Source organism: Phoxinus phoxinus, assembly GCF_949152265.1.
Source record: "Phoxinus phoxinus genome assembly, chromosome: 5".
NCBI lineage: Eukaryota > Metazoa > Chordata > Actinopteri > Cypriniformes > Leuciscidae > Phoxinus > Phoxinus phoxinus.
Window position 1 is genome coordinate 20,711,091 of NC_136880.1, and position 23,537 is coordinate 20,734,627.

Genomic DNA, 23,537 nt, shown 5'->3' on the forward strand with positions numbered 1-23,537 from the left:
GGCACATCATTATGGAATATTAATATTAAAAAATGAAGGAACATGGTCAGTCTAGACTAGAGCTTTGCTGAATGCGCTTTTGAACACATAGTTTCCACACTGCCAGGAAATCACTCCTTCACTCTTGGACTGACTTTACGAATGTTCTGCTGCTTTGCCAGTACCAGCCAAAGTACAGTCTAGTTTATTGGTTTTTAAAACATATTACAAATACAAAATGCAGAGGCACTCTTGATAGAATCTAGACAATATTATCAACAATAAATCAATTATAAACCAAGAGATGACTGGTTTAACATCTTAACGGGTGAATTGGTGAAAGTGATATATGGTGTGTGATATTTTTTGAGGTAAAGCTTTTATAGTTCAGAGGAAGTTTTCAGCTGTAAATGGCCCTTCCCCACATCAGCAATCCCTTATTTCCGTTGCAGTGCCTACATAAATGTGTGTACATGCAAACATGATGAGATTACAGTAAAACTCCCAGTGTTAAATTAACACAAGTGTTTGCCAGTTTCTATATAACCCAGTGTGGATTATAAACCGCTTTTTTCTCTTTTCATTTTGCATAATTAAATGATTAAAGTAGAATTTCAAAATGAAAGATGGCTTTCAATTATCGGACATGCACCTTTTTTTTCTCGTTTAAAACGTAAAAAAAAAAAAAAATTATGTTTAGTAGTTTAGAAAAAGTTTATACTATAAATTAAAAATTTTTTTGACAATGGATTGTTTATGTGACTAATATCAGATTAATGTTTACTAACTTAATGCAGTTCTTACTTAACAGTACACTTTTTATAATTATTTATTTACTATTTATTCTTTTTTATTTATTTTTGATACATAATTTTATATTTACTTTTTTATATATATGTAATATTGTATATAGGTTATTATATTTTAAATATATATTATATACTTTTTCATTTATTTTGAGCGTAGTATAGTGTAGTTATTGTATAAATTCTTCTGTTTGTTGTTGTTGTTGTTATCCAATAAAGTGTGCTGTCATTGCACACAGTGATGACAGTGAAGAGTGACTGGAGAGTGTTGGGATCGGGAACCGACCGCGAGTCACATTCCCACCTGGGTCCCCTGTGAGCACTTGGACCTGAATACGATAAGGACGTGGCAGTAGTGATTTTGCAACTGTTTAATATGTCTTGTCCAAAGAGTAAGAGGTTTTTTTTTTTTTTTTTTTAATGGACACAAATACAATCAAATTTGTTAAGTTGTTGTTTGAACCTAAACATAGAAGCCTATGTATAAAAAATGCTAATTTAAAAGAAAAATGTCAGACGGAAGTCTTCATATATATATATATACCCGGCCAAATGTATAGCCTATCGCCTATTTGTATTATTTTCAATGGGAACACACACCAGGCGGGTCTTCAGTCGATCATCTGACCCCCATGTGATCCCCATAAGGCTCTTGAGCTGCTTACATCCCTGCAGATTAAAGACTGCACAGTAGACAAAGAACAGGGTGGTTGTATTGCAAAGACAGGGGGTCTGTCAGAAATGCATTTAAAGTTTCAGCCAAATGTCATTGAATATTTCGCTTTCATACTTTTAAAACATAAACTGACGTGGAATAGTCTTACCTCTCAAACTGTGTTTCCACCCTCACCATGTCCTGAGACATACAAAGAGCTGCTTTCTTCTCACTGAGAAATTAAATAATAATCAATATTTGATAAATGCAATAGTTTCTTTCATGCATTTCAGTTGACACAGTAAAATGTGTATTTAGATTAGTATGGGCTTGATAAACAAATGATCAATTATAGCCTATTTGAATTATGCTTACCATATCACTGCACCGATGTTAAAAGTTATAAGCTAGCGCCTGAGCATTTTATGACTTATAGGCCTACAACACTGGGGCTCAAAAGAAGTTTCTACATTTGATATGCGGATTAAGAAGTTGAAGAAATAGACATAAACCATAAATGGTCATCCGTCCTTACAGTAATTTGTACAAAACATGCTTGGAAGGCACTGCATTTAATTTGATAGATGAACACAAGGTGAGGGAAAGACATACATTGTGTGCCTTCATCAATTACTCAAAACACTGAATGTTTAACTCTTTCCCCTCTGTTGATGAGTTTTTGTCATTTGTGAGAAAACATTTCCCTTCCATGCCTTTGACGAGTTTTTACCAAGGGGGTAATCCATCCGCCGGAAACTGAAGCTTGTAGCAGAACATCACCTGCTGTTAGCATTCCATTGACTCCCATTCATTTTGGCGTCACTTTGACAGTGAATAACTTTACATCTGAGGCGTTTAAAGACTCCATTTGTCCATTATTTATTTCTAAAGAAACGCGACAATGTATAAAAGGCTCCATTACTTTGTATCTTACGTTATGGCCCCGTAGAAGCCATTTTTTCTAAAAATAGGCTAACGATTGCGTCATAACCACTCGACTCTGTCGCACAGTCGAGAAATTACCGTATAGACCGGCGGAGAAGCTCGCAAGCAATCGGGGGGACGTGGAGGTATAAAGTCCGATAAAGTCAAGAGAGAAGCTCATAGAGAGTGATAAAGTTAATCGTGCTGCTAGCTCATGGACAGCTAATACTTACGCTCTCCGTCTCTGCGAGATTCGGAAGGGAATGATTCAGATTTCTCTCGGCACAGCTACTAGAAGACCTACAGCTGTCAGACAGGTTGCTCACGTCACACCTACGTCTGCCTGCAGAAGGGTTTTTGTTCTTCTCTGATTAGTTACCATTCTGACACTTCTCCCATCCGCGCGGCCTCCGGTTCATCCATGTTTTCCTCCACAGTCATGGCAGTGGCTAATGGTTCACATAGATTGGGCTGAGGACCTGCACCGCCTTCTATTATGTAATTTAGCCCTGGGCATTCAGGAGGAGAGAAGTCCTCCACCTCCTGCGTACGGTTATCCCTGCGGTGCCATACCACACCCACTCCACTCCCTTCTCACAGCCACCCAACGCCCATTTAAGTTGCATTTTTCTAAAATATTGTGAGCTAGACTTGAGCTGAAAGAGGGGGGTTTCATGACCCTTTAAAGAGGGTGTTTGTTTGCTCTTTTTGAAAGTGGCACTCGAGTTGCATGAAATCGACAAGTTTGTCTAAAACCTGTTGATCATGTTCTCCAGCGTCAAGCAATAACATCTGCCTGAACAAGTTCACGATCAATGTCACAAATTTAATTTGATTTCTGACCTAGAATTTAGCCTTAAACCTTTCTTTGTTTTCAATTTTTAAATAAAGGTTTAAATGACTAAGGGTAACACTAGCAAAAACTCCACTCCAACTTCAGAAAACATGTGTTGTTATACCTAAGCTAACTTGAACTAAGACATTGGGTAACTCATTATTTTGATGGTCCCTTCTGAACATTTGCTTAAAGAGTTAATTCACCCAAAAATGAAAATTCTGTCAGTAATTACTCATCCTCATGTTGTTCCAAGACTTTCGTTCATCTTCGGGACACAAATTAAGATATTTTTGAAGAAATCTGAGAGCTGGCTCACTCCTTCGGCTGCTAGGTAATCGATATCGGCCACCCCAGAAAAGTTAGCAAAGACATCGTTAAAATAGTCCAAGTGACTACAGTGGCTCAACCTTAAGTTTATCAAGTGACGATAATACTTGCGCAAATAAACAAGAATACCGACTGTATTCAACTATTCATTTTCTTCTGTGTGGGCCTCTGAGTGAGTTCACGTAGTGTAACAGCGCAGCGCTTCTGGGTTGTACGTCAGAACGTAGGCTCACTATTGGCCAGCATCACACACATGACCAGCGTCGGCTAATGTGAGCCTACGTTCTGACGTACAACCCAGCAGCACTGCACTGTTACCCTACGTGAACTCACTCAGAGGCTCTCAGATTTCATAACAAATATCTTAATTTGTGTTCTGAAGATGAACGATGAACGAAGATGAACGTCTTACAGGGTTGGAACAACATGAGGGTGAGTAATTGACCGTTCGCAAAGACCAATGTCCGACAAGGTACACCGCTCTCACGCCACACCATGTTCTCACACAGTGAAAAATACATCGCGAAGCAGAGAGGACACTGACAACACACTGACAGACCAGCTTACTTTTGGGTTACTTTTGATATTAAACAGTCTCACCTTTCAAATTTGGTCATTTAAAAAAAAAAAATGTAAACAATAAATACCGTTTTGTGGCTCTTTAATGTGTCGTGACAGATCGCTGTAGAGCTTCAGTTAAATCTTCTCGTGAACCGATCATCTCTTCCTTCTAGTTCATTTATAGCATCAAATAAACATGAATGAACATAAGAAGGAATGTTGTTTTAACCACGGAAAGGCGTCAGTACACTCCGCTTTTCAAGTTCAAATCCTCCCATGTTAATCTACTAACTCTCCTGACTGCTTTGTCGGACAAAATGGCGGATGTGAAGTATGATTGGTCAGGTCAGATCACCTGTCAATCAAGCTCCCTGCGAAGGGTCAATTACTGACAGAATTTTCATTTTTGGGTGAACAAACCCTTTAATATCTGCCATACTTGTGTTGGTCCAAAGACATTCTACTCTACAGTATAAGTAACTAAGCAATTACATGTCAACTTATTCTAACCCTAACCCTACCAGTCTACTAATACTCTGAGAGTTAGTAGACATGGATAGGTGCAACATTACTTATAGTCAACAGAATGAGTTAAAACGACCATCAAAATAAAGTGAAACCAGACATTGAAACTCCCTCACAGTCTAATTTTCATTCGTATCAAATCTAATATAGCCTCCACCCTGACTATTAAATCCCATTTATAATGTAAAAAAATATATTATTTTTTACCTTATAATTCTATCAATGGCTTTTTATATTCCCCTTTCATTATAACGTGATATGTTGTAATGAAAGGTGAACAATCACAGTGTGTGAGGAGGAGTACACAATCACTCAGGCATTAGTGCAGTCAGTATTCGTATTCACCCAATGCACACTCAGCAGGTTAACATGCTTATTATAGTTCATAACATGCTTTATTTATAGCACACAACCACTCTGTTCATGCACTAGTGTGACCATTGCTTGCTATGGCGAGCCGTTTTGACACTTATTAATTCGTGGGATATGAATGCTTGATATCAACAATTCAATTTTCACTAGTAAAAATACTAATTATTGATATCAGGAATTGCATTTATACTAGTAACTATGGCGATTTACTTACTAGTAACTCGTAAAAATCACATTTGTGATATCAGAAATTACAAAAATAAAAATTGACTAGTGGAAATATAATTCCTGATATCAAAAATTGTCATTGCAAGAAGAAATATAATTTAATCCAACTTTTACCCCCAGTGGAACACAAAAGGTGTTATTTTGAATTTTTTCCAGATATTTTTTACCCTCTCTGTCATGACTTATTTCATATCTAAGGCAACAAATGAGCCACAACTACACCCGTTACAAACTGCATGATGCTAACCCCAAGTTAATTTGTGCTCAATACTGTTGCGACAGTGATATCATGTTGTGAGAGACGTCATGGCTGGTTCCTGTTGTCATATATCTCCTATGAGTATGGTAATGCACTGATATAGAGGTGGGAATTGTAATAAGAGCTACAGTACTGCAGTTCAGTCAATTTAATGAGACACACTTCCCAGCACTGGCACCGAGACGACACAGTGTGAGGCGCTTAAGTAGGACACTGTAAGAGAGTATTAATATAACTGATGATCATGTAAACCTCAAGGACTTCCACAAGTCAAACAAACTGATATTAGGTGGCTCTGACCTGGACCTAGAACAGATGTCTCAACAAAACATTATCTTAAATACTCGGCATGCACTAACAGGATGTGGCTTTAACATCATTCAGACGTAAAAATCCAGCTGGCATTGTTGTTCATATCCACACAAACGGAAATAACGCAGAGAGACAAACACTCGAAACGCCGGTTCTTGACAGTACTATGAACATACAGAATCGTGACAAATTCTATTAATACTTTGCATAATCAATCTACCGGGTAACTGTCACCCATCTCTCAGGAATCCTTCTCAAGAATATTCCAAGCCTAGTCAACTAGAAGAACTGCATCGGAATAACACATTAATCTCATTAGCTCCGTCACACGCTCGCAAGCTCCCTGGGAATGGCTTGTGTCATTCTCAGAGCTTGGTAACACAAAAACACTTGGTGAAGGATGATTTCCCTACGGATGTCACGCTATATAAATAAAAATTAACTGGTTGGCAGCAGGTGGGAGCTTCGAAGTGCTTTTTTTTTGTTAATATTTTGACGTTATGACTGTAAATGCATAAACTGGGACGTGGAAGTATTATAAGACCAACCTTAAGGTCAACATCAATCCGACACCCATTTACTTTAACTCAAGTTTTAGACTAACTGTGAACTTGCACGTTTCTGCAAAGAAAACTAGCCTAATGTTTGTCCTTGCTCTCCCTCTAAAACGCTGATGTCACTTAAGCCATGTGACTTGGCCTCATCAGCTGAGGGGGCGCCAGTGTCATGACACAATAACTCCCCACCCTTTAAAAAAAACACTGACTTCAGAGCGATAAACCGGAAAGTGCTGTGATTAATAGATGACACCGTAACTGTTCATGTTCTCAGATTTATGCGTTTCTCTGGCAACACTATTAACCCCTAAATTAATCTGTGTAATTTAAGTTATGATTAGACAAACCACAATACTAAAAGTAACAGTCGTTAGTGCCTTAATAAACTTGATAATTTGTTATTCATCTCTGTGCTAGCTGCATTAAACTACTGCAAGTCTATTGTTTATTTTTAGATTATTCTAGCGCTATTAAAGACATTAACAATAGTCAGTTAAATTATTAAATATACATTTTTATAAAACTGTAACTACATTTTACCGTTAAAGCCTTGGTGTCTTGAGTGTTTCCGATTGATGCCATGATGGAACTTTTTACCATCCAATTTATTTTCCAAACCAGTTGACGTCAGTAAATCCAGGTTTAATTCACTTCACATTGCCTTTAAATATTGTAAATGGTTCGCAAAGAATGTGTATGCAGGCTGTGACATGAAAACACACTCAAAAGAGGCTAAAATGAGACAAACAACAAATGTTCAGGGGGAGAGGAGACATTGCTTTTAATTTAAAAATAAAGTTTTTAACCTTAAATTAACAATGGATCTATATACCAAGACATAGGTGTGGTAATGCCTACTGCTCAAAACAACTGAAGACAACGATCTGTAATGCTATACAGCTAAAGGGATCTCCACAAAACGGTTTTTAAAATAATGTAGGTGATTCAAACGAGGCGTCTCTTTTAGCACTCTCTAAATGGAGTGCCTCGAGATGTTGCCTTCCCTGCCTTAAGTACTATAAAACTCACAAATGAAAAAGAAATAAAAACCAAACATGTGGATAAGTGCACCACTTTGACCATGACTGGTCACAGGTCACTCTTACCTGTGTTGGCATAATAATGCAACTAAGAGTAGAAAAAGTAGAGAAAATCTGCCTTCAACATATATAAATACTTCTTTTTACAAACAAAGTTAATCCAGAACTAATGTGCGATTAGGAAACTGGCCTTCTTCGCACTTCAACAGAAATATAAATTAAATAAAAACAAAAATCCAAAGCTGCTGTATCCACCTAATTATGAGAGTATAAAGCTAGTTTCCTATAACGTCCCATGTCAACAGTAGATCACACATGAGAGCTGCTCGTACTAAGAAAGACAAGATTCATCCATGAGATTCAGATATTGCAAAGCACTTTAAGACCTACAAAAAAGGTCAGTGGGACGGCGCATCCCCGCTGACTAAAGATTTGTCTGACGGTGTAAAGGTCTGTTCATGTGCGGTCAGACGGTGGGTCTGCAGGAGGCGATTAAAAAAAAAAACAGTTGAAACATTACCGCCCCCTGACTTAAGACAGTAGGAGTCCGAGAGCCGCTGAGCCTGAGCCGGTTGTGTGCCGTCCGAACAAACAAACACTCTTACACAAGACATTCCTAGCATTTTATCTCGTACTCTCAATTGTGCCGCCCGAAGACCGCTCACAGCAGGATCATTTCAATGAGAATTAATACTCAACCTGAAGGTTTAAAACATGACCTTGGTGTTTTTAGAAACAAAGGCCGGTGGTGGACATGTATTTGCCATTGTCCGATCATGCGATGATGTGTTTGTCCACTTTAAACTATTGAGGCGTGTGGTCCAGCCTGTTTTTCTGTTTGCCATGTTGTTAAGTGGTACTAGCCAATTGATCTGTTTGTTGAAGATATTGTTTGTGAGGACGTTACTCCATGATGGTTCGGTAGATGACCGGTTCGATGAAGTCCTCCCTATAACGGGAGTTGATCACCCGCTGTCTTTTCGAGTCTTGCTTCACATCCTTCTCCACAAACACCCCTTTGAAGCGCATGTCCGACGCCACAGACTAGAGACGGAAATAAAATGTATAATGTGTGTTAAACCACACGGTGTTCAGTAGCTCCGTGTCATGACAAGCTAATGTTCCTGTAGTGGTGAGATTGTTCAAGGAAAAGGCGTTTTGTAATAAGTTTCTCAATGATAAACCGCACACTTAATGAAGCAGAGCTGGCAGGAAATTACTCACCAGGCGGCCTTTAACACGTTTGGGCAGCTCCTCGTCCAAACTGTACACGTCTTCCCTCTTCACAGTGAGCTGAGAGTCATCTTCAAATTCCACCTGGAAAATAAGCAAGAGCCATTTTTATATCAGCTTTACAAAAGTATGCATTGCTTGCAACGGTAAACAGTCTACAGTTACGCCGTCTGTAGTTTGTATGTATTTTGTGCACTTTTGATGAAGGATAGTTATAATGTCTGCCAGAAAACACTACTCATTTAGCTGGGGTGTGAGCCTAAACTCACTTCTCTGTGCTGGTACTTTTGGCGGAACATTTTTGGGTGAACTATCCCTTTAAGACCTGTTCACATCAAGGACGAGTAGTATAATAATAAAGATATAGTTAAAAAAATCATTATTAATAAAAAAAAAAGAATAGCAGAGTCCACACCAGAAATATATCGATAATGGCAGAGGGGAACGATATCGTTGGAATCACTTTCAGAATCGCTGGTGTGGACTCTAATATAGTTATCGCTAGTTATTATTCTGGGTGTGAACCGGCCTTTAGTCAATAAGCAAAAGATTATCCAAAACTAAATATCTTAAAACATGCCACATCATCATGTTGACTTCAGCAATATTTACATGGAACATCCCAAGCAGCCTCAGGCTTATGAACCATAGTACATGGAGGACGTTTTTTTTTTAATGTTTAGAATGAAGGCTGCATTTACCGGTGTTTGATCGGTATAAAATTTATAATTTGATTCTGTATAACATACAGAAAAAAGTAATATTGTGAAATATTATTGCAATTTAAAATAATTGTTTTCTATTTTAACATCTTGTAAAATGCAATTTATTCCTGTCAATGCAGAACATTCCGCATCATTACTCCAGTCTTCAGTGTCACATGATCCTTCAGAAATCAATTTAATAGCTGATTTGGTGCTCAAGAAACATTTATCATCAATGTGAAGTCGGTTGTATGGAAATTTTAAAATGGTAAAATTGTGGAAACCATGATACTTTTGTTTTAGGATTCTTTGATTAATAGAAAGTTCAAAAGAACAGCGTTTTTTTTAATCGTTTATAAAATTATAAATGTCTTTACTGTCAATATGATCAATTTATTATTAATATTATTGACAATAACAGTACACATCAACAGTAGATTTTAATAACGGTAGTTTTATCATGTTGCTGTTTTATAAAAGCGATAAGCCACCGGGAGTCAGTGGGTTACAGTGATTTTACCATGGGTAAGGAGTGTACCCATGGTAAAGGGGGCCTACTGCTGAAATGTAAGCCTACTGCATGACCCGTCATAGCTTATTGCCTCAATAATAGCAACAACAACAATGAAGGTCAATGTCATGGAAAAAAAGTCAAAAACGACCTCTATTGAAAAATATGACACATTATATGTACGTGAATAGAGAAGGAATAGATGTGGTAGTGCATGTTATGATATTAAACTTTAACAGTGTACAGTACAGATTTTTAGTGTCGTCTTACAGTTACACTATCCTATACACTGCAAACAGTGATCCTACTGTTACACATACTTTGCAGTGTCTGAAGTTGAACTCTAACCCAAATCGTGTGCGCAATTGTGTTTGTTGTCCTCTGACCTGGTACATTGGGATGATATGGTCAGACACAAATTTGGCTCCATAGAGCAGGCCATCTGTCCAGCGTACTTGAACTACGTCGCCCTCTGATGGTGGACCGAGCTTCAGACAGTCTCTATTCTGAGAAATAAAGAACAGCCCCGCTTCAGTATACTGTGCATTTGATCACTAAACATTGCTTTGAGCTGCATAGCCCCTCACATACCACTATATCCTCAGGGAAGAGGTTGTCACTGAATGAGCCATCATCGAAGATAACCTCGTAGAAGGTGGCTTTGGTCAGCTCAACCACCTCACAATAGTAGTATCGTTTATTTCTGTGCTTGCAGATCACTTTCTGCCCCTTCACCAACTCCCGCATTGATGCCTTGTTGCGCTGCAGAAGATGACATCAGAGATCAGACATCTTACACACATCTTTTGAAGTGTTAACAATAGTCCGCTAACATACTTGGCTTACAGCAAACAAATTGCTTATATTTAAAATGTGTACGTACTGGCTCAAAGATTAGAATTCCACCCTGCAGAAACACCCAGACAGACCAGATACTGTACAACTCTTTTATTAGTGGTTCTACCACTTGTAACAAGTTTTGAGGAATGTATTTTTATGAATTATGTTTGTTTCATATTGTTTTGAAAAACAATAAAAAAGACAATGCTGACTTTAATGAGGCTTTTTTCTTCATTATAATATCATGATAGTTGTATCACCCTGATATTTTTAAATATCTCGCAGCAAACACGATACAGTTTGATTGGACGTTGGACCTTTGATGTCAACAAGACATATGGGAAGTATTTTTGTATATATATTTTGCTAACTATGTGCATTTAAAATCGGTAGTTGCATTTGATTATTTCCCTTTAGTATTGTTTCCACCCTATATTAGAACCACCAGTGCAGAGCAGAGGCAGTATACCAGGAAATGAAGGAGAATCTGTCCTATTATCAGGCCCTTATTGTACCATTCAATGTAGTTCAAGGCAATCACAGTGAACAGGCTTCTAAATGCGTTTCCATTGTTCAGGTGTCATATCTAGACATCTATCACCCTCATCAATTGTACTCTTCCTGAACATGTCTGTCTTGTGTTTGTACCTCCGTTTGGTTGCCGCCCTTGTGTCTCCAGCAGGTGAAGTAAACAACGAATGGCCAATCGTCTGGGTGCATTTGAACCCCGGCTGCCTGTGCACAGGTGGCGTGAAAGGAAGATGAGCAGCGGCCGTGTGAGCACTGCACGCAGCAACTCGAGCTCCTCTTGACCCACTTACGACAGAACTGGCATTTCTGAAAAGGAATCATTGTTAGTCATGCCTTTAACAATGGAAAATTGACAGACTTGAGTTAAACAAATTCTGATGAATTTAGAAAGAAATTTGTAAGACTGACTTTTTTGTTCTTTGCTTAGGGGCAAAACGAAGTTCGAAATACGCGAGCAGCGACATACTGTTAGCGAACACGACCCACTCTGCTGAGAGTTTAGATGAATGTGTAAATACTGCATGTTCTGCTCGTTTTTTCTCTCAATAACAAAATAAACAACAACTGAGAAAACAGCAAGCATTTTTTAATAAAGCATAAGAAAAGAATCCGATATCATTGCAACGTGGATGTTTGCATGAGCTCAGCAATTCGGCACTTTAGTAAAGTCACGTCACTTTTATTTATATAGGACTTTATGCAATAGATTGCTTAAAAGCAAGCAGCTTTTCCATATTAATTAAAGTCCGCGTGAACCGGAAGTTGCAAACGACTTTTCTCAAGTGTTGTGACGCATTTCCGAGTGAAAGGGAATATTGAACAGAGGGCAGGGTTTTACTTTAGCGCTCCTCCTCTCCATCTCTCGCCCATAGCAGAGTAACGGTTTGAGGGGAGTGGTTAAGCGTTTAAACAACCCAAGCCGTCAAGCCTATGTCATCAGAAAAAGAACCATTCCAGACCGGAAGTAACTTTTTAGACTTTGATTAAAGATAACCACGGCAAAAAAACAACAACTGTGTATTAACTTGCACGGATTAATTGTTCACCACAAGACTAGTAATATCAGCTAACAAAGTAAATGGGGTCAATTTTGATTTCATGCCGACTTTAAACATGAAAAACAGTGTCAGTGTTTCATCAGAAGCACAACACTTTCTCCTATAAAGCAGCTCTCCAGTGTTCATATTTTCAGTCGCGGGTCACGCCTGACCTCTACGGATTGACCAGGAGAAATGAAGAGGAAAAGATTTCCGAGTGAAAGAGGGCGGGGCCTCCGTGCACACCTAGCTATTACGTATCGCCACGGACTAATGGTAGTACAAAGGTGTTTACCAGCCGTAGCAAACTTTTCAGGAAAGCTCGCTTTGGCAAACAGTTTCGAACGCCCAATACGAACTCCAAACTAACTTCGTTTTGGCCTGATTTTGTTCGAAATAACGTCACATCAGTTCGTTCTTCGATTTCGCTTGGGTTTTTGTAGTTGGGGTTCTGTAAGATTTATTCAATTTTATGTATTAATTGACTAACCCTAAACCAGTGTTGTTGGGTAAGTTACTCAAAAAAAGTCATTAATTCCACCTTCAACAGTTAACAACAGTCAACAATTAAATGACTGCACTGATTACTCTAATTCATTTGTAAATTCCATATCAACCTTCTTGTCAAATCACTTGAACAATACAAATATAGACATGGAATTGTTCTTTTAATTCTTTCAAATAAAAAAAAATAGCATCAATTATTCTTGAACTTACCAAAGTATTTTAAGTGAGGAGGTTACATTAAAAACATACATTTTAACATTAGACGTTACATTTTGATGTTAAAGTTACACTATGTAGAAATTGTGTTTTTGTCAAACAGTGACCCCTAGAGTCGCTGTGGAATCCTTGCACTGTCGTAAATACCCATCCCCACCCTGTACACTGGTACCTGTTCGGTAGGATAGAAGCGTTGGTCATGGTATTGATCATAATATCAACTCCTCTCAAACTTGCATTGCTGGTTTTTCCAGCGGCGTCCCCCCCAAGCTTTACTACCAGGATGATTCGCCCTACTATGAGTTTGTTTACCACCGAAATGACTTTGAAGCTGTTATATTAAGGTGCAATTTCTACATAGTGTGCCTTTAAATCCACAATAGGTTTATATTAGGACTGCCCGATAAATCGAAATTAAACCGCACGTGACTTGACAAAACGCAGCTTGTCAGTGCACCACGGCTCTGTGAACAGTAGTAAATGCTGCTCCATCTGAAAGCCAGAGGGCGCTCTAGCGCAAACACTCCAAATATGCCCCGCAGAAGTCCTTTATCACTTTATAGAATTCTATGAAATATGGTGTGTGCATTATTCTGTGTAAGAAGCCACATCATCTCACAGATGTTTTCAAACACTCAACAGACGTTATGAAGTGAGGCGAGTAAACGCATGTTATGGAATGTTGTCTTTTGTTGAACAACAGGTTCATAAATGCTTCTCATGTGACTAAAACTCACAGTTCTTTCAGATAGAGCAATATTTACAACTGATCAAAGAGGCGTGCTTTACTGACACGGGGTTTCGGGCTCATTGCGATTAATCGTGCAGCCCTATTTTAAATAGAATTGTTCAATAGTCTATACAGTATTAAGTTAAATTACATCAGAAGTAACTAATCAAATTACAGAAAAATTAAGAGTAATCCCTTACTTGACTTTGTCAAGGGAAAATATTTAAATTACAGTAATTAATTACACCCACCACTGCCCCAAATCTTGCTATTTAGTTTTACAACCAAGCAAACAGATCATATTCAACCATGGCCTTTTATGTCAGTACCTTAATTGGGGGAAATATTTGGGTAAATACTGCTTTATCACCATGTTTTTATATTAGGGTGCTTTATACTTTTATTAATGTATTTAGTGTAAATTTGTGTTGACATTTATGTTGACACCATAATTAAGAGCCTCGTCTTTGTACTAGCCAATATTTCTAAAATAAATTACATAAATACACTTTTTTTTTTTTACAGCATTCAGATTGTCTCACATGTTTGTGCAAAACAACTCACCAGCTTAAATCTCTGAAGCGGGATATTACCGAGATCAACAGGACTGCGCTCTGCAATGTTCACGAATCGAGCCTCCAGCACTGCCACAGCACATAACACATGAACCCACCTGCAACAAAACCACATTGTCAACCAAATCAGGTTTCACTAGCACCTGAGGTAAACCCCTTCACATGACATGCTATCAAGCAGCTGAGAGAGTCCGTACATAAAAGTGTCATTCAGCTGAGAGGAATGTGTGCTATTGAAAATGTGCAATCGGACCATAAAGGGCTCCCTCAGGAGGCTCATGGGTACCTACTTGTCATTGTTTGCCTTCTGCAGAGCTCCTCCTCTCAGAGAGCATAAACAGCAGTCCTGAGGGAAAGACACAAACACTTAGTCACACCACTGAGAATAATAAACAAACGAGTCAAAGTGGGAGTAAAACCTTGTCACGCATGACGGCCAGATATGATAGCGCTCCCTAGCAGCTTGAAAAATCCAACTAACCTGAGTAATGGCGTTCGCTTCACAGCGGGAACACATCCACCCGTCCAGCTTAGTATCCTGAGACACACCATAACAACCTGTAGACAAAACATCCACAATTCATTCAATTATCTTTCTACAGGCAGCAGACAAATTACATGGATATAAACATTTCATTTGCAACATAAAAACTTTAGGACAGCATTTATACCAATCAATCAATAAAGAAAATTGCATCTTTTTTTTATTATGTAACTGGTATTATCGCAAGATTTTTTCAACATGTTTTACCAAAATCAACATTAAACAGCAATACACTGTTTTTCTGAGACCTCAAAGCGCTTTACATAGAAGGGGGGAATCTCCTCAACCACCACCAATGTGCAGCATCCACTTGGATGATGCGACGGCAGCCATATTACGGCCACCACACACCAGCTTACTGGTGGAGAGGAGTCCATGATGAAGCCAATCAGTATATGGGGATGATTAGGAGGCCATGATGGACAGAGGCCACTGCTCTTTTTCATACACCCCTACTCTTTTTCGAAGGACTTTGGGATTTTTAATGACCACAGAGAGTCAGGACCTCAGTTTAACGTCTCATCCGAAGGACGGCGCTCTTTAGCAGTATAGTGTCCCCGTCACTATACCGGGGTGTTAGGACCCACACATACCACAGGGTAAGCACCCCCTGCTGGCCTCACTAAGACCTCTACCAGCAGCAACCTGGATTTCCCAGGAGTCTCCCATCCAGGTACTAACCAGGCTCAGCCCTGCTTAGCTTCAGTGGGCAACTGGTCTTGGGCTACAGGGTGATATGGCTGCTGGTTAATGCATTTGCGCCCATCTGTGGGTGTGCTGGTCTGAAAACGAGGTGTGTTTGGGCGCATTGTTGCTATTTTGATTCAACTGAAAGACTGCACAATATTTTTTTGTTATTTAAAGAGCGCATTAGTAATATTCGCCTATAGGCGGGTCCACAGCGTGCGTACACTCTGCTTATTACACACACATGGACGCACAGCAGCACACAAACTAGCCAATTATTACAAATAAAAGGATTACAATGTAAATTCATCCTTGCTGAATGAAAGTATTCATTTCTTTCAAAAAAATCAGACTGACCTCAAACTTTTGAATGGTGACGTAAATGGCAAACAGAATTATAAAGGAAGTAGAAAAATGCTTTGAAAACGCAGTGACTGCCGGGACATGTCATTTCAACTGCACATATTTCAGGGGCAACAGTGAAGGACAAACTTACTGGTGTGTACGCGCACACTACACACAGAGCAGCTGACGAGTTGGCTAGTGCCATCTTTATCCAGATTCGGGGTGGACAGGTGTCCCTCAGAGCTGCTGGTGAAGCACATCTCTGGAATCAGCGGCATGGTCCTCTGCTCTCCTCCTTCAGCTGCAGAACCGCACTGGCTCAGACGGATTACATCACTCTACACAGATGAAACAGCAAACAGTCTTTTAGAGGTTCGCACAAGTCATCTTTCAATTATCAGCTCACGAATAAAATAATAATTACTTCTGATTGCATCACATCTTTTAGCCTATTTTGTCTTCACAATCCACCAGACATAAGTGTGTGATTTCTGAGCCACTAGCAGCATCAAACAGCGAGTGAGACTTTGGCTGGTTCGCACAAATTAAAAATGACGATAGTATTAGCATGTGTTACCTGTGTGTACATGTGAAAGAGGGCACACACTGCACAGTACGGCGGCTGCTGGCCCATACGGAGGTTGAAATCCTTCTCAACTCTAAAATCGCGAGGTTTGCTTTGCCACATGGGAGCCAGGAGTCTGGCCCAGGGATCGGTCTCCTCTGGCTCTGCTGCTGGCTCCTGAATATCTGTGGAGTGAAGGAGTTCATGAGAAAGAGCAAACAGTGATGCATCAATAAACGAGCAACATGAAACAGATCCTAACCGTCATCACTGGAGTTCTCTCTGAGCAGGGGATGCAAGCACGGCAACTTGCTGAGTGGCTGCAGCTTCCTCTTCATGCTCTTATTCTCTTTCTCTCCCTCAATTTCATGCTGAACAAAAGCAAGACAGGCGTTCATTTCATTTGGATATGTGTTGTGGAAGAGCTTGTTTTTAAAAAAATCATTTGTGATATGTTTGTGAAAAAAGCTGAATATATTTCATGTGCATTAAAAATAATAAATTTCTAATAATTATCACTATTAAAAACAGTGCCGTTTAATATTCTTGCGGAAACTGTGATGCATTTTATTCAGGATTCTTTGATCTCCAAAACAACTATATTTATTTGAAACAGAAATCTTTTGTAACATTATAAAAGTCTTACTTTTATACTGTTTTTGGCTAATTTAATTCATCCTTGCTGAATAAAAGTATTAATTTCTAAAAAAAAAACAACCAAACTTTTGACCAGGGTTACCTGGTTATTCATGTTATACTTTTTTGTTTTATTTAGGTATGCAAAATATATTGGTACCATATCAGTTATCAGATATTTTTTTCATTTATCAGTATTGGTTGTTTTCAGATATTTAATTATGCAGCTCATTCCACTATTTTTACATTTAGATTATCTTTGAAGTCCTCTAACTAATTTAAAATGAATCATTAAAAGCATTAATACATTTACTAATATTTAACCTTCAATAAATCTTAAAACGAATATCAATTTCCATACTGCACATTCTAATGTTATGATGCCTGAATTCACTTGAATTAATTTTTTAAAAGTATTGCTTTTAGAGATTTATTTTCAATTTACAGATTAACATCCATTCAGTTAACAGCCATAAGTTAATATACAATTTTAATACCACCCCTGATTTAATTGCATAGTATAGACCTACTCGCTTTTTTTTATATATGTTAAAGCACTCGTATACAAAATGCTAATTTTTGAAATATACACACTAAGACAATGCAGTTACCAACCTCTGTGTTTGGTTGTGGAGTTTGCGTATTTGGCTTCACATCTAGTTGAATGTCTGGTTCTTTGAGTTCTTCTCTGAGTTTCTCTGTCCTGGTTTGCTCAGGTTTACAGGGCGCTGATTTGGCTGCAAAGCTATGGACCTGTAGGGAATCTGAAGGGCTCAGGGTCCGATGAAAGAGAAGGCTCGCCACCCCTGGTTTGGTAGAAATCCGTGGCACGGCTGACAGGCAGTGAGGGACAGTAGGGACAGATGCTATAGAGAGATGACGCTTTGGGAAGGACTGGGTACAGGCTGAGGACAGAGAAGTAGTTTCAGTCACCGGGTTTGCAGCACTAAAACCCACACCCCTAACACACTCCCCAGAAGAAGGACTTCTGGAACCTGGAAGCATCTTTAAACTGTTCGAACCTGTCAATGGTAGAAGGTTGTCTTCGTCCTTCAATTCTGAAAAACATTTTTTATCAAATGTAAAAAACAAAGGAGTTCCAACAACCGCTATCACTTAAAGTTGAAAGTTAAAGTTTTTAGGCCATAACCACATGCTGTACCTTGATACTCTCTGCATTGTTCTATATATGGAGTCAAGCGCCCCTTCTTTCCATATTCAGCCTCCTCTTCGTTTGTTTCACTCTTTGGAAGAACTTCCTCTGGTAAGTCCAGACACACTCTGTGTCTTTTGGTTCCTATCCTTTGTTTGGCCAGGCTAATTTAATTGGAAAAGGCAACATTGGAGATTGATAATACATGCTTTTTACATATCAGTATGTACGTTGCAAGAAGTAAAGTGAGCGTAACTTTTTTACCTTTTCTTTTGTCCCTCGCTACTTTGGTTCTCAATGAGTTCCTGAGCACCACTCTTTCCAGCCTCTCCACCTAAAAACTCGACTGCTTCAGGCGTGGGCTTGGAGTGGTCAATGGGAGCATTGTCCTTCCCCGCCAACCACAGCTCGTAGCGTTCGGGCTGAAATTTCTTTACAAACACATCCATGGAGATCTTCACCATGTCTTTCCTACATGAACACTGAGGGAAAAAGATACAAGATTTATATTTTTATATAGAATATTGATGCACTATGTTATGAAAAATCAGGAATAAATATAATTTTTAAATTGTAATATTTCGCAATATTACTGTTTTTACTGTATTTTTTTTTTTACCACATAAATGGCCTTAGTGAGCATAAGGGTCATAAAACAAAAAGATTATTGACCCCAATTTTTTTTAATTAACTTTTGTACATTATTTTTTACCAGTATGGCTTGTTTTCCATAGTCGATCCATCGCCTTGTGGCAAAGTTAGTAGATTCCGCACAGTTAAAGCCATGATTAAAGCCTGCATGATAGCTGTACGGAAACGTCACCATGAACTCTCCTGCATCCTGAGTGATCTGCAAATCAAACATGGACAATGACATCACAACGCGTCCTCAAACATAAAGCTACAAACACGTGTATTCTAAGGAAGCATAATATGGTCCGCTAATGATAAAAAAACAAGTCATCAGTTGGGCAAAATGCACTCATGATCATAAAAACATACCTTTTCAAAAGGAATGCCATACTTCCTTAGAATTGAAGGTGAAATAAGAGTCATCTTGTGTCTAAGAAATGCTTCACAGTTTTGTGAACTTCCAGGAAAAAAGCCTGTATAACAATGACAAGTATTATATATGAGAAAATGTCAATCAAGCAAAATATTTGTCAAATTGTGTGTGCAGAATTGACGACAAAAAAGCTGTTTACCTTTGGCTAAGCGCTCCAGTCTTTTTCCATGTTCTGGAGGCACACAGTACCTATGAGATTCCAGACGAATTTAGCACTTGGCATCAGGACAGACAATTACAACAACCAGCTTTAGGCACACATTTGACATTTCATCTACAAATGACATTTTTCTATTAAAAAAAATCAATTCAAGACTAATTGAAAGCCGCAGGTGCAATTACCAGGACTTTGGTTCCCCGAAGTGCAAGTAATTAATGCTGTAGAGATCCATGTCCTCAGTGTGCCAAGCAAACGTGGTTTTCCACATGCCAAAGTAGAGGTAGGGTGTGTTTACTCCCTCTATGGTAATACCACTTTCATGCTCCACGGTGTCAAGGATGGTATTCAAATGCCCTACATTCCATTCCTTGACATCCTGCATAAGACACGAAATAAGAAACAATGACTCCATTCACTTGAGAGCTCTCAAACCAAAAGTGAAACCAAAAAAAATCATTCAGATTGCTTACAAGCGTTTACTCACCGGGTCATAAAGAGTCCCATTCACATCTGCTCCATAGATGGGAGGGTTAAAGGTTACATTTTTCCAGTATTTCCTTTCAAGCTCGTCAAAATCATCATACCGAGGGCTGCAAAACCTTAAAAAGGAAGGACAGGTGCGTTTATAATCAATTTCTACTGGAAAAACTAGTAATAAGAAAATGAGTCAACAAGACTTACTTGTCGCTGTTGGCTGTTTTGCGGAACTCTTTCAGAGTCATGGATTTTTTCTGGATGTTGTACTGTGTAAACAGCCCCGACTGCCCAGTCACAACCTGCTGAATCGGTGCAGGTATTGGCAGGTCGTCAATGTCATCGTATGAACGTCGAGGCTTCCAGTTTTGGGGTGGGATGATCTGTAGTTCAGAAAAATAAATGTAATTTTGTGAATGAGTTATTGACAGCAGTAGCCTTATGAGATTTTTTTTTTGAATGCTAAGAAAATAGGGTTTTCCTCTAACCTTGGCCAGGCCTGCCTTGTGTGCACCTTGGGACTCCATGTACGCAATGTAGCGGCTGAAGTTCTTGAACTCTTCAACAGTGGGGTAAAAGGTCATAATACCCCTCGAAATCGGCATGTCTGATGCCATCTTGACCGACGAGTCCTTAGCACCTGTATGACAAATGTTATTGGGACTGTATTCTCAAAGTAGGCCTACGACTATTAACAGATTATTATTAGCAAAATACTGAAATATAAAAAAGCATGTTATTTGACATTATAATCAAGCTTATAGTCATGTTTTAAAGCACTATATAACAGGGGTTATCAATCTTTCAGATGCCACGGATCACCAAAAATTATCTTGTATGAGGGACGCCCATCCTAAAATTTAAAACAAAGGCATATTTATATTATCTTGTATAAAAACCCAATTTATACTGTGAAAATGTGTTTAAAATATTATTTGGAAAATGTTAGCTTACATTACATTGATTGCACTGTACTGTTAGATTTAGTATGCATTTAATTTCACATCTATTTACTCATTCATTTTAAACCATTTTATTTTGATCTTTATTCGTTCAAATATAATTGTTGTTTAATTAACTATTTATTGTAATTTAAACTTTTTTTTTTACACTGTTTTCCTTTAAACTTTTCCATGGACCCCCCAGAGCACAGTTTGAGAACCCCTGCTATATAATATGTGGGATGACTTTAGACCATTATCATACGATTACCCTGACGACCAGTCACTTTGACTTAATTTACATAACAGTCTTCGCATTACTGTCATGCTGGGTTGCTAGGTTTCATTAACTTCCCTTATGGTTAACCACAGATGTATTAGCAGAACGGAGTTAAAAACCTTAAACCACAAGTGACAAACTACACCCGAATAGCATTCCAGTGTAAAGGCTGGCAAATAGGCCTTATATGGCTAAGACAGTGAGACAAACACCTCATATTCTTACAATGCAACCCGTACAGTATACAGTACACACAATACACGCCACGCCCATTCACACGCCCCGCCTTGCATTCGGAAGATCTGATTGCTGATTGGCTAACACCAGCGTCTCTTTAAAAAGTCGCATAGCTAGGCTAACGAGTTAGGCCAAACGTAAACACTATCATGTACAAATGTATCATTCATTTATCATCGGATATATTAACAAATCCAAATTATACAAAGTACACGACAAGCTGTGCAAAATATAGCAAGTACAAATGATAAATATAACATATAATGTGCGTAAATTGGGAAACGAGCTGTAGGATGCAGTAGTGAAAGTGCAACGATTAACGTTAGCTCTTCGAAGCTAGCAACTTTACCACTACTAACAATGCTTTTAAACCATATATAATAGAAATAGCGTAAATACAGAAAATAACAAGGAGGTTATTAGCACATATTTACTTACTGACTGTCGAACAAAACGCGTATAGCTGCCCTCAACCTTCGTAGAGACGTTTAGCTAACAGCAGATCCTTCTCCTGACAAACCTCCATCAGCACTCGCACACTGCGCATGCGCACACGGGATTTGTTTACTATATTGGTCCACCCCACGCCAGCGTCACCATAACCAATCAAATCACTGTCACGTTTACACTAGCCTGCCCGTCTGCCATACACGATTTATTGAGTTGTTCATTTAATTGTATTGCAAATATTTTAATTTAGTCTCAGTTTTATGTTAAAATGTTTGCATTGTTAACACATGAGTTTGACCCATTACTAATAGGCTACAATATAAAATTACACTGCGTCCATTTGTCCAATTTACTCCAACCAAAAGACAAATGTCATAATACCCGCAAAAAATAATGACTTTCATTTCATCATTGAAATGTAAAAAAGATTTGTTTTTAAATTTTATAGCCGCAAATTTGAATGTAAGCCTACATGCCTGGATTTATGTATGCAATTTTAGGTAATTTAAAGCTTCTTTTCATCATACCAATAAATAATACAACCAATAAATAAATAAATAGAGTAAATATTAGACTACCAGTGAAGCTACTTGAATCTGAATGACGTTCTGTAACTGCAGATTACAGTAGGCTAGCATAGTTTACAAGTAGTAGTCTGTCTGTGACTTGAGGTGTAGCCTATCCTTGATATTAAACGTTAAAAAGGAGACTCTCTTGAAAATAGACCAAAAAATCCATCCATGCTCTGGTTTTACTTAAATTTGTCACACTTACATAACATAAGACACATTTTGTATTCTTAGTAGCCTGAGGCCTTTTTATAGGTAGCCTTGCTGTGACATGAGTCACTGATATTTTAATATGTCATTCATAACATAATGACTAGTGCACAATCTTTTGAATTATTTTGAATCTGTTTTAAAGATTCAATGATTAAAGATTAAGAGAAATTGTATTTACAAACGAACCAAAATTTAGTCAGCAAGCAATTTCTGTTTTAAGATACATTTTATTTACAAACGAACAAAAGTTAGTCAGCAAGCAATTTCTGTTTTAAGCTGTACACCTCTCTTCTTCAACAACAGACAATGAGCAGCATGGCATCAGTATCATGCTTGAAAAAAGAGCTGAAGAAGAGCTGTTTTTATTCAAATGTCGTTATTGGCTTTGTGATGGTGGGACTTATGGATACAAACTTGTGGAGATAAAAAAAATGTCTACCCTTGTAATCCAAAGATAAACCTGCTAGTCACTGTGATGTATTTTGTAGTTCCTGCTCTGTTCTTGAGCGCACTCATGTTTTATATTCAAAGCCCAGTATGCAACACTAAGTGGCTACACCGAAAGTTGCATTTCTTTCACAGAAGTCACATCCTGTCATTTGGTGCATTGCTGATGTTTTCTGTCAGTTATTTTAATGGCGCTTTGACCTTAAATATGGTTGTACAGGTTGGATAAAGAAATACATTACACATTGTAATCAAATTACACATCAATTAATTACTGCCATGTAAGGTTATTTCAAGCTATGTGAGGTTACAAGGTGAAAAGTAAGCTTTAGTGTGAGCTGAGGTTCATTCAAAACATTGGTCCTTTGATCTTTAATGGAAAAGTTTTTGATACTTTAGATTTAGAAACTATGGAAACTTCCTTAACAGCAATCAAATGGAACAATATTTTGGTAACACTTTTTAAAAAATCCTTTATATACAATGCATGCAATGTATGGTCT

The 23,537-nt window shown here is 38.3% G+C and overlaps 2 protein-coding genes across 5 annotated transcripts in view; both read right to left on the minus strand.

Annotated features, from left to right (window-relative positions):
* st3gal3b (ST3 beta-galactoside alpha-2,3-sialyltransferase 3b) overlaps nt 1–23,537 on the minus strand; it is a 117,892-nt gene that overhangs the window by 86,286 nt on the left and 8,069 nt on the right. The gene's annotated exons all lie outside the window — the stretch shown is intronic.
* Nucleotides 6,929–21,985, minus strand: kdm4ab (lysine (K)-specific demethylase 4A-b). Of its 2 annotated transcripts, XM_079611909.1 has the most exons (23): nt 21,794–21,985; nt 20,386–20,537; nt 20,105–20,280; nt 19,908–20,022; nt 19,606–19,799; nt 19,403–19,452; nt 19,200–19,303; nt 18,910–19,047; nt 18,462–18,679; nt 18,207–18,361; nt 18,067–18,102; nt 17,660–17,949; nt 16,671–16,779; nt 16,421–16,593; nt 15,995–16,181; nt 14,749–14,825; nt 14,558–14,613; nt 14,257–14,365; nt 11,320–11,508; nt 10,423–10,593; nt 10,218–10,337; nt 8,608–8,700; nt 6,929–8,427 (listed from the first exon to the last, which is right to left on the minus strand). In XM_079611909.1, the coding sequence occupies exons 2-23, from the start codon at nt 20,512–20,514 to the stop codon at nt 8,287–8,289; spliced, it is 3,030 nt and encodes a 1,009-aa protein (XP_079468035.1). In that variant the 5' UTR covers nt 20,515–20,537; nt 21,794–21,985; the 3' UTR covers nt 6,929–8,286. The 2 variants fall into 2 exon arrangements, with proteins under 2 accessions (XP_079468035.1, XP_079468034.1); XM_079611908.1 differs by having other exon boundaries at nt 6,930–8,427; nt 17,660–18,102; nt 21,794–21,902.

What these genes read in the sequence shown, in the direction of transcription:
- kdm4ab (XM_079611908.1), bottom strand. Translation starts at nt 20,514, where the DNA reads ATGGCATCAGACATGCCGATTTCGAGGGGTATTATGACCTTTTACCCC. An exon ending in TCTTTCACATGTACACACAG is followed by an intron (nt 16,182 to 16,420) that starts GTAACACATGCT and finishes TCATCTGTGTAG; the next exon opens with AGTGATGTAATCCGTCTGAG. An exon ending in TCTTCCCTGAGGATATAGTG is followed by an intron (nt 10,338 to 10,422) that starts GTATGTGAGGGG and finishes TTTATTTCTCAG; the next exon opens with AATAGAGACTGTCTGAAGCT.